The following is an 11094-nucleotide window of genomic DNA, read 5'->3' as shown; positions in this document are numbered from 1 at the left end:
GCTGAAGCTGAAACTCCAGTACTTTGACCACCTGATGGGAAGAACTGACTCATTGGAAAAGACCCAGATGCTGGGAAAGATTGAAGGCAGGAGGAGAAGGGGATGACAGAGGATCAGATGGTTGGATGGCATCACCGACTCAATGGACATGAGTTTGAATAAACTCCGGGAGTTGGCGATGGACAGGGAGGCCTGGCGCGCTGCTTTCCGTGGGGTCGCAGAGTCGGACACGACTGAGCGACTGAACTGAATTGAATGTCTCCTTTCACTCCTGTTCACTTTAGTTTTAAGTGTTGACTCGGCGCCCCTGGGGTTGGAAGCGCTTTGGCCTTGAGCGCATCCCGACCCTGCGCGCAGAGTGGGGCCCGTCGTGAGGCATCTGCGCGCCCAGGCCAGGCCACGCGGAGCTGCGGGCCGAGCCGAGCCGCCCCTGGAGGCCGCCGCGCGGGAAGGCCCCCGGGGCACCTGGCGCCGCGCGGGGGCGGGAACCAGGTGGCCCGGGCGCGCCCGCTTTGCCCGGACACCGAGCAGGAAGTGGCTCCGGCGCGGCCCGGGCGCGGCCTCCGCAGGGCGCGCCTCCTTCGCGGCGTCTGGCGGGTGCGGCCGGGCCGGGAGGCGGCCGGAGCCCGAGCCCCGGCGAGCGGGCAGCGAGTGCTCATGGCGGCGCCGGCGCCGGGGGACCCCGGGGCCGCCGCCTCGGCCGTCCTGGACGAGCTGGCTCGGAACTTCACGTACGGGGCGCGGGGCGCCGGCAATGGCTCCCTGTCGGGCGCGTGGTACCGCCGGAACCAGGTAAGGGCCGGCCGCCCCGCCGCCCGGTGGGGGCCGGGTTGGGGCCGCCCTCCGGCCGGACGGTCCCGAGGACACCGGGCTGCCCACGTGGGCGGAGCTGACACGCAGTTTCCACACGTGGACCTCACTGCCCGGCGTTCGGGAGAGCGGGGAAGCCCTGGGCAGCCGCCCCCGGGAGTGGGTCGCACAGGCCGGCGGTTCTGGGCCTCTGTGTCCCCAGACATCCCACCTCTCCAGCCTGAATCCGCCCTCTTCTCCCAGATGGACTCTAAGGCGTGTGGGGGCAAACCTCCTCCACCCGTATTCGCCCCCAGGATCATTTTACAGTTAAAAACATGAGTGACACTGTATTCTCAGAATCAGAGAACTGGTTGAAAGCCACCAGATAGCACCTCTGTGCAGATGCTCTGAGCGTGACTCTGTGTGTGTGTGTGTGTGTGTGTGTGTGTGTGTGTGTGTGTGTGTGTCCCCAGTGTGTCAGCTCAGCTCCTTCCATTTCCTCACAAGGAACGGTGACATTCTCAGGTTGCAGTTGCCAGACTCTCTGCTTGCTCACCGGCCCAGTGGGAAAACGTCGTCAGCCTCAACAACGCCCATGTACGCTGGAAACACACATTTAACAAGATCAAAGGGGATTGGAGCTGCCCATTTATTTCAGGCTTGGTTTAAGAGCAGGAGGGGGGGGGGGCGCGGAAAAAGCCCTTCCTCTTATATTCTTTCAAAAAAACTAACGAGCAAGTGATCTGGGTATGGTGGATTCCAGGCTCCCTTCTGTTTTCATAATGTGTTACTTTGTTCTTGTACTATAACAAATCAATAGGTCTTTTAATTTTACAACAGTGTAATTATAAAATATCTGTTGTTGGTCTAAATCAAGGGCTTTAACCAATAATCAAACACCTGGAAGCCTTTATGCTGCCAAGTGTTTTGAATGTTAGTTTCTGAAATGTTAGAATTTTGTTTTCAAAAATTTAGCTCAGAAGATAATTTACTTATATAAAGACAGAAAACCACCTTGTTAGTTTTCAACAGAGGAGAGAATGTCACTGTGAGTGTGTTTTACCACAAAACATACTAAAACAGGAAAAATGAGAGGACACTGAGCCTATTAGATTCCATTTCTCCTTCCTTCTACCAAGAAGAGTTACAAAGACTGCTTTTCATGGGAAGTTCTTTGAGCATATCTGTTATACTATGCTTATGCTAGCTTATGTTATAAAACATATTATAATATGCTAATGCTAGAAACAGTCCCAACAAAAGTTGACTGATTTTTTGTCTTTTTGGTAAAGGAATTAAAGAGTTAGTAAATGTGACCTGAGATGGCATCATCCAAAACAGGAGAAAACATTGTTTGCAGAGCGGAAACCTCTGTAGACATTAGTTTTCTTTAATGCTTCCTGGAATTCAAGATTGTCTTGGCTCTCTGACACCAAACATAGCTTATTATGTGACGTAAATGTGAAAACTTAACTTTATGTTTGCAAGGCTTAACTTGCCTTTGACAGTATAGGTTTGTACAGGTTAGAAAGAGTGTATCAGGAATATGCTAATCGAAACTACTCAGCTGACACCCAAACCATAGCTAGTTTGAGGTAAGACTGTATCAACTTTTCCCATTATTATGCAGATTTAAACTATCTTATAAGATTGTGGTATTTTAACTTTTCATTGATTGCATTTGTTTTTAAGCAAAAGTAAAACTTGATTTTTAAAAATTCATTCAGCAAACATTTTATTGAGTGCCTCTTGTGCTGAGCAGGCCAGTAGAAATAAAATGGAATCTAATTTTTCTTTTCTTTTTGGACATTAACTGATTATGTACCATGCTTAAGTCTCTCAGTCGTGTCCAACTCTTTGTTACCCCATGGACTGTAGCCACCAAGTTCCTCTGTCCATGGGGATTCTCCAGGCAAGAATACTGGAGTGGGTTGTCATGCCCTCCTTCAGGGGATCTTCCCAACCCAGGGACTGAACCCAGGTCTCCCACATTGCAGGTGGATTCTTTACTATCTGAGCCAGGAGGGAAGCCCTAATTGATTATAGATAGCTGCAAATGGGAGTGGCTTCAAGAAAACAAAATAAGGGATATAAGTTTAGGGCTTCCACACTCAAAGTTAACCATGATTACTGGGTGGTGGTTTAGTGGCTAAGTCATGTCCGACTCTGGCGACCCCATGGACTATAGCCCACCAAGCTCCTCCCTTCATGGGATTTCCCAGGCGAGAATACTAGACTGGGTTGCCATTTCCTACTCCGGGGGATCTTCCCAACCCAGGGATTGAACTCCGGTCTCCTGCATTGCAAGCAGTACTCCTGCACTGCTGGCAGATTCTTTACTGAGTAAGCCACCAGGGAAGCCCTGATTACTAGATAGCCAGAGTTTAATAAATTTTATCACTACTGAAATATTTGGACAGTGTCTGTTCGGTGATAGCTCAGCTCTCTGTGTTTTTTCAAGAGATAACCATCAGATCTGATAAATTAACCTTCAGTTCAGTTCAGTTCAGTTGCTCAGTCGTGTCCAACTCTTTTCGACCCCATGAATCGCAGCACGCTAGGCCTCCCTGTCCATCACCAACTCCCGGAGTTCACTCAGACTCACATCCATCGAGTCAGTGATGCCATCCAGCCATCTCATCCTCTGTCGTTCCCTTCTCCTCCTGCCCCCAATCCCTCCCAGCATCAGAGTCTTTTCCAATGAGTCAACTCTTCCTATGAGGTGGCCAAAGTACTGGAGTTTCAGCTTTAGCATCATTCCTTCCAAAGAAATCCCAGGGCTGACCTCCTTCAGAATGGACTGCTTGGATCTCCTTGCAGTCCAAGGGACTCTCAAGAGTCTTCTCCAACACCACAGTTCAAAAGCATCAATTCTTCAGCACTCAGCCTTCTTCACAGTCCAACTCTCACATCCATACATGACCATAGGAAAAACCATAGCCTTGACTAGACGGACCTTAGTTGGCAAAGTCATGTCTCTGCTTTTGAATATGCTATCTAGGTTGGTTATAACTTTTCTTCCAAGGAGTAAGCGTCTTTTAATTTCATGGCTGCAGTCACCATCTGTACCACCTGCACCACCTTACTCACAGAAAAAGAGCAACTTCCCTGAAACACATTTCAGGTGACAGATGAATATTTAACAGTGCCTTCTTAGAATCAGTGACATCTAAGGCAAAGAAGTGAGTGGTTTTAGAGGAAGAAATCCCCAAACAAGTAATAAGTGGGAGTTCAGTGGGGAAAGTGTTCTAGGGAATCAGGGAAGCAAGGCTTTTGTCCAATCTGCATCACTTAGGCATCTGCCTATACAAGTATAAATGCAATTAAGTTCTGCAAAGGTATTTTCTTTATGTTTGATCCACAAGTTTTCAGTATAAAAAGATAATGCTTCTAAGATGATTATTGAACTCCCCATTGTACAAAGCACTATGGAATATTCAACATAGTCTTTAGATGCAAATTCTTCCTTCCTTCTTGTTATTAGATGCTTGGGGAAACGAGCTATGTAGGTAACTCTAAAGCAAGGCAGTATGTTTTAAGTGTCATATGAGGAATATAAAGTCCTTTGGGAATTCAGAACAAGGTGGCTTTTCGCAGGGGCCATCAGGGATGTTTTCCAGAGAGGTGCTATTTGAACTGGACACTTAAAGACAGAGTTTCATTAATGAGAGTGCACAGATGGAAGGCACTGCAAGAAAGGAGAAAGTCTGGAGACCAAGGAGCAGCCCACGTGGTCTGGACAGGTGCCCTTCTGAACGTTTTTGTACATAGAATAGAAGTCAGTGGCCATTCTGGTTGCAGCAGAAAACTGACAGTGACCGGAAAGTGTGAGTACAGTTTCAGGTCTTAGATATCGACGTGAGTTGCCTTGAAGGACAACGGGTTAAGATGTTTGGACTCTAACTGGTAGACAGTGGGGAGCCATTGAAGGTTTTTTTGTGAACAGAGAGTGAGGCAATCAAAACAAATGCTGCTGCTGCTGCTGCTGCTAAGTCGCTTCAGACGTGTCTGACTCTGTGCGATCCCATAGACGGCAGCCCATCAGGCTCCTCTGTCCCTGGGATTCTCCAGGCAAGAATACTGGAGTGGGTTGCCATTTCCTTCTCCCAAAGCAAATGAAAGGCATTTGAATTGGGGTTAGCAGTGTGAAGGAGCCTCAAACAGGCCAACTGTGGACCGAATCCAGCCTGTAGATGTGTCTTGTGTCAAACTGCACAGAGGTTTAAAAATGTTTAATACATTGCCAACATTTAAAAAATGAGTATGTAAGGTTTCAAATTTCCATGATCTTTTTAAACATCAGAAGTGCTAGCAACTTGGCCCTCTTCCCCACATGATAACTGTGAGGGGGAGCTCACAGCTCAGAACATCTGTGCTCCCCACTTGGGCTCCCCACCCCTGCTGTCTTCTCTTTTACCTACTGACCCCTGTAGGCATTTAATTTGCAACAAGCATCAGAGGCTGTTGTCTAGTTTCTGCTGTCAACTAGCTCAGTGCGTGTAGGCAAGTCACACTGGGCTTCAGTTTTCCTTGCTGGTAAACTTATGCTTAGAATGAAAGACCCACAGTCTTTTTCATGTTATCTGGTTGAATGAATAAGTGCCAATCCAGCAAGGCTGTAGAGGGACTGGACAGGAAAGGATGAATGTGGGAAATATTGTAAGGAGAGGTTTCGAGGCTGTTTCTTTAAGTTTATGCACATTGCTAAATATCTAAATTCGCAAAGATACTGTCAGAAAGGTTTCTTCTGCATCGGGTGAAATGAAGAATTCACATTTGTTAATGTCCTTTGTTTGAACTTTTGATTTTCAATGGCTTGAATTTTTAAAGTCAACATATTTAAAGGAAAATTGATACATCTTGGCAGGGAAGAGGGGAATGGAAGAGACTGACATTTGTTATGCATTTGCTATGTGACACTTTATAGCTATTATCTCATTCGAGCCCCCCAACAACCTTGTAAGATACATATTATCCTCACTCTTCATGTAAGGAAATTTGTGTTAAATCAGTTGCCCCCAGATCTTACAGCAAGTAGGTTTAACTGCAGAGCTATTTTTATTCCATGCCTGAAGGCCATTGCTTAGAAACTAAAGCGTGAAAAGAATGTGGTAAGGGAAAATGAATATGGCTTGTCTCGCTGGACTAAAGAAAAATCACATTGGGTTTTATAGTGCCCTTTTATTGATTTTGCTTTGCTACCATTTATCTCTTTTCTGCTGGTCACTGCATCTGATTGCCTCTTAGAGACAGAAAAGTGTCAAAACTTACAAATAACCAAAGGGCGAGGTGGAGGTTACTGGTCCTTTCCATTTCCTTCCCAAGAAAAGCCTCTTTTTAAATTTTGTTTATACTTATTGACCTTTGTTTTTTTAACCTTCCTTATATAGCCAATGTGGCATTTCCTCTTTACCAGGTTTTCTTCAAGATGTATGTACAATATAAGGCAGCAAAAAGGAGGAAGGAAGAAATCAATTACCTCAAAGCAACTGTATCAAAGCTTTTGTAACCATTATCATCATCATAGTCATCCCATGGTCCTTAACTGAGCAACAGATTCATAATGCTATCGTGAATTTGTCACACCACATGTTTGCATTTAAATCTACTTGTCATTCCCACTCTTTGTGACCCCACAGGCTGTAGCCCAGCAGGTTCCTCTGCCCACAGGATTCTCCAGGCAAGAATGCTGAAGTGGGTTGCCATTTCCTCCTCCAGAGGACTTTCCCAACCCAGGGACTGAACCTGTATCTTCTGCTTCTCCTGCATTGCAGGCGAATTCTCTACCACTGAGCCACCAGGGAAGCCGATTCCTACTAACTGGTTATAAAGTTGCATTCATGCAATCAGCTAAGTTCAGGCTGTGGGAAACTTCACCAGTTTACAGGTTTATGTGGCTCAGTTTCTTTGCAAATCACTTTTACAGGGGGAAAAAAGGGGAGAGCAAGGATAGAGATTCTCCTTGCAGATTAAAATACAACTAGAAGATGTATTAGATGAAAAAGACAGCCTCCCTTCACGGTGTTCAGGGAGCACGCTTCCGTGGTGAAACCATAAGCAAAAGGAAGGAAGGGATCACTATGAAGTCAGACCGGGGTTTCCTTGGGGTACGAAGAGGCTGTGATGGGATGAAGCAAAGGGAGGGCTTTGGGTGGGCACCCAGTTACTGTTTCGTGATCTGGATGCTGTTAGGAGAGTGTTTGCCTTATAACAATTCATTTCAGTAATTTATTCATCTGTATCATTTTCTTTGCAATTGCCTGTATCTATTATATTCTACAATTAAAAAAATGTTTTAAATATTATCAATGCTGTGACTGTTCAACTTGCATGTTTTACTCAGATAGCGTGGGAAATGGTACGCTGGATTCATTTTGTTTGCTTAGGGGAATTATTTAAACAATTTCTTTTCAAAGTGTTGGTGATTGTTCAAATTGGCATTTGAGAGTTTACTATGGAAAAGATGACTTTCCCCTAAGCTATCCTTTTTGTTCTAGGATAGGGTGCTTTAAAAAGCTTGGCCTCTTTACTAGATGTGTTGGCAATTTTCTTAATTTTTCCAAATCTTGACTTTCTTTATCAAAATGGTAATAGCAATAACACTAATAACACTATATACCTTATAGGGTTGATGTAGGAATAAAATAAGATAATATATATCAAATAGTTAGCAGTGCCAGACACATAGAAAGCACAGAATAAACACTAGCTAGGGACTTCCCTGGTAGTCCAGTGGCTAAGACTTCTTGCTCCCAAGGCCCAGGTTCAATCCCTGATCAGGGATCTAGATCTCACATGCCACAGCTCAAAGACAACTAAGACCCGGCCCAACCAATTAAAGGTAATCTGCAAAACTGTTTTTTAAAACTAGCTATTATTAGAAGTATTAAGCCAACCTATGTTATAGGAAGTATCATAAAATATATATTTCTAATGATTAGTCATTATTGAGCTTCAGTCAGTTCAGTCACTCAGTCGTGTCCGACTCTTTGCAGCCCCATGGACTGCAGCACACCAAGCTTCCCTGTACATCACCAACTTGTGGAGCTCACTCAAACTCATGTCCATCGAGTCAGTGACACCATCCAACCATCTTATCCTCTGTCATCCCCTTCTCTTCCTGCCTTCAATCTTTCCCGGCATCAGGGAAAGAGTCAGTTCTTTGCATCAGGTGGCAAAAAGTATTGGAGTTTCAGCTTCAGCATCAGTCCTTTCAATGAATATTCAGGACTGATTCCTTTAAAATGGACTGGTTGGATATCTTTGCAGTCCAAGGGACTCTCAAGAGTCTTCTCCAACACCACAGTTCAAAAACATCAGTTCTTTGGTGCTCAGCTTTCTTTATAGTCCAACTTTCACATCCATACATGATTACTGGAAAAACCATAGCTTTGACTAGATGGACCTTTGTTGGCAAAGTAATGTCTCTGCTTTTTAATATGCTGTCTAGGTTGGTCATAGCTTTTCTTCCAAGTAGCAAGCATCTTTTAATTTCATGACTGCAGTCACCATCTGCAGTGATTTTGGAGCCCCCCAAAATAAAGACTCTCACTGTTTTCGTTGTTTCCCCATCTATTTGTCATGAAGTGATGGGACCAGATGCCATGATCTTCATTTTTTGAATGTTGAGTCTTAAGCCAACTTTTTCACTCTCCTCTTTCACTTTCATCAGGAGGCTCTTTAGTTCTTTGCTTTGTGCCGTAAGGGTGGTGTCACTTGCCTATCTGAGGTTATTGGTATTTCTCCCAGCAGTCTTAATTCCGGCTTGTGCTTCATCCAGCCTGGCATTTCACATGATGTACTTTGCATGTAAGATACATAAGCAGGGTGGCAATATGCAGCCTTGACGGACTCTTTTCCCAATTTAGAACCAGTCTGTGGTTCTATGTCTGGTTCTAACTGTTGATTCTTGACCTGCATACAGGTTTCTCAGGAGGCAGGTAAGGTGGTCTGGTCTTCCCATCTCTTAAAGAATTTTCCACAGTTTGTTGTGATGCACACAGTCAAAGGATTTGGAGTAGTCAATAAAGCAGAAGTAGGTGTTTTTCTGGAACTCTCCTGCTTTTTCAATGATCCAATGGATGTTGGCAATTTGATCTCTGGTTCCTCCACCTTTTCTAAATCCAGCTTGAACATCTGGAAGTTCACAGTTTATGTACTGTTGAAGCCTGGCTTGGAGAATTTTGAGCATTTAACTCATTGCAAATGGAAATAAGAAATTCTGTCAGTTATTTGATGCAACTCTCTTTTCTTTAATCCAGAACCAACTATTTCTCTGCCTCCACTGCCCTCCTCACTCCATTTGATGTTTGCCTCCCCTTCACTCTCCAGACATAGTCACATTACAGAACACTTCTTGATTGTAGTAATTTCTTAGCTGAAACACTTGTCATCTAAGGCAAGTGTACTAAGGCAAGGATTTCCCCCATGTCTTCTGCCTCTTTCCAGGCTTCTGGATTGGGGAAGGATGGATGTGTGGCCCTGGGAACAGCTGACAGGATTTGGTGTCAGAAGTGTGATGACATCTCCAGACGCTGACGGTAGTTTAACCAACTAAGGACCAGCACCCCAGCTTGGGAAAGCTCATGCTGTGTCAGCATTGAGACCTAAATGCTGTTTATTTTAGGGGTGTTTTTGTTTATTTGTTTTGGCTTTTTTTTTTTTTTCCTAAAGGTCCAGTATTCCTCCACTCCGTTTACACCTTTTATAACCTGCCCTGTTCTCTTGGATGTGATTCTCTGTTCCAGGAGAATTGCACTTTACATAAAGTCAGAGCTCTTATCACTCTGTCCTGGTCCACTGGAGTCTTCATTGCCCGGAGGCTTACTACTTTGCCCTCCACCTAGTTCTCATGTGCACACCTGTGCGTTTACGTCATCTTGTCACTTGGCCTGGACCATGGCCACTCCCAGCGTGTTCTCTTGTCGTCTTTGGCACATGTCAGGAGATGCAGAGTAAACACAGGCTTGTGTAAACACGGGCTAGCTTGTGTTTAGTCATGAGCTCCACACCTCAACAAATATTGTATTTGTCCTGGCATGCCTCCTTCAGAGACCCACCCTGGTCTTGGCAGGTCATTCTGAGGTCTGCCAGCAGCCTCAACACTGTGGTTCCCTAAGCCACCCCCTCACCTTCTCAGCACCTCTCAAATGGTTTCAGTGACTTGGGCCCCCCGCCTGACCTCTGTGGCTTGCAACAGGGGTCTGTTCTCTCTTCTGGCTTTGGCACTTGGCTTCCCGACCAAGAACGCTTTGTAAGTTAAGAGGCTTTGGTTGGTGAGTCCCAGGAAACCTAACTTTAACTGGCTTAAATAATAGAGGAAATTAATCAGTATGGATGACGTGGAAGGCTGGAAGAACTCCGGGTCCACACCAGCCTTGATGCACACACTGCAGTCACATGGCAAACGCAGGCTCTCCCTCTCCTCCTCCACTTCTGTTCCTCGGGACTGTTGATCCCACTTTTTGCAGGCTCACCCCCGTAGCCTTCATCCTCCCTTTTCATTTTCAGGAAGGAAAGCTTGACTTTCTCCACCAATGATAATCCATTGCCTTTAGTCTGACTGGATGAGGTTAGGTCCATGTCCTTTCCTGAACCAGTTGCCAAGGCCCAAAGAACATGAGCCCTTGGGAAGGGCTGGATGAAAGACAGGTCCTGTAGCCAGGATGAGAGGTACTACGTAGTCCTAACAGCGGTGACCACTGGGTAGGCTGGAGTCCTCCTCCTCTGGTTCACTGTCTCCTTGGGCAGCCACCTCTCCCCCCAGCTCATCAGAGACCTTCACTTTCTATATCCTGCCTCAGAGGAGCAGCTCCAGCAAAGTCACCGCAGTGAAGCCCGCCTTGCCGTTGTGGGTGAACCAGAGCAGTAATCTCCTTAAAAGCTTAGTTATAGGATCAATTTCTGAAATATTTTTCTTAGCGTCAACTCTAAGCTGTGACTTATCTCTAAATTCGAAACTTACCACCCCCACTCATGTTCTCTCCCTCAAGAGGGACTTCTAGAAAAGCCTCTTGTCTTTCTGCAGACAGAAAAGTCAGAGGGTATCCGCTGGCAAAAGCAGCATCTCAGTCTTACCTCTACCTGCTTAGTGATGTCTTTACTGTCAACAACCACCTCTTCAGAAGGGAGGAGCCTCCTAAAAGTTTAGTGGATTAAAGTGAAATAGGTGTGATATGTGAGTGCAACACTGTACGGAGTCCTAGAAGCCACGTCAGCATTGCCAATAATGTCATTCAAGGTTGAGGTCAGTCCTGTGAATTCTGGGAGGTCTTTATTTCCTCTTCAGCCTCTGGACTTGCA

General features: G+C 45.6%; 1 protein-coding gene across 3 annotated transcripts in view; it reads left to right on the top strand.

Annotated features, from left to right (window-relative positions):
- NIPAL2 (NIPA like domain containing 2) overlaps window positions 583-11094 on the top strand; it is an 83063-nt gene continuing 72551 nt past the window's right edge. For all 3 annotated transcript variants that reach the window (XM_018058278.1, XM_018058279.1, XM_018058276.1), the window contains exon 1: window positions 583-792. In XM_018058278.1, the coding sequence (XP_017913767.1) occupies window positions 658-792 (135 nt within the window). In that variant the 5' untranslated portion in view covers window positions 583-657. The remainder of the gene's footprint in view (window positions 793-11094) is intronic.

The sequence above is a fragment of the Capra hircus genome, chromosome 14 (genome assembly GCF_001704415.2).
Source record: "Capra hircus breed San Clemente chromosome 14, ASM170441v1, whole genome shotgun sequence".
Taxonomy (NCBI): domain Eukaryota; kingdom Metazoa; phylum Chordata; class Mammalia; order Artiodactyla; family Bovidae; genus Capra; species Capra hircus.
The sequence above is the reverse complement of the archived record's forward strand: the minus strand, read 5'-3'. Positions and strand labels throughout refer to the sequence as shown.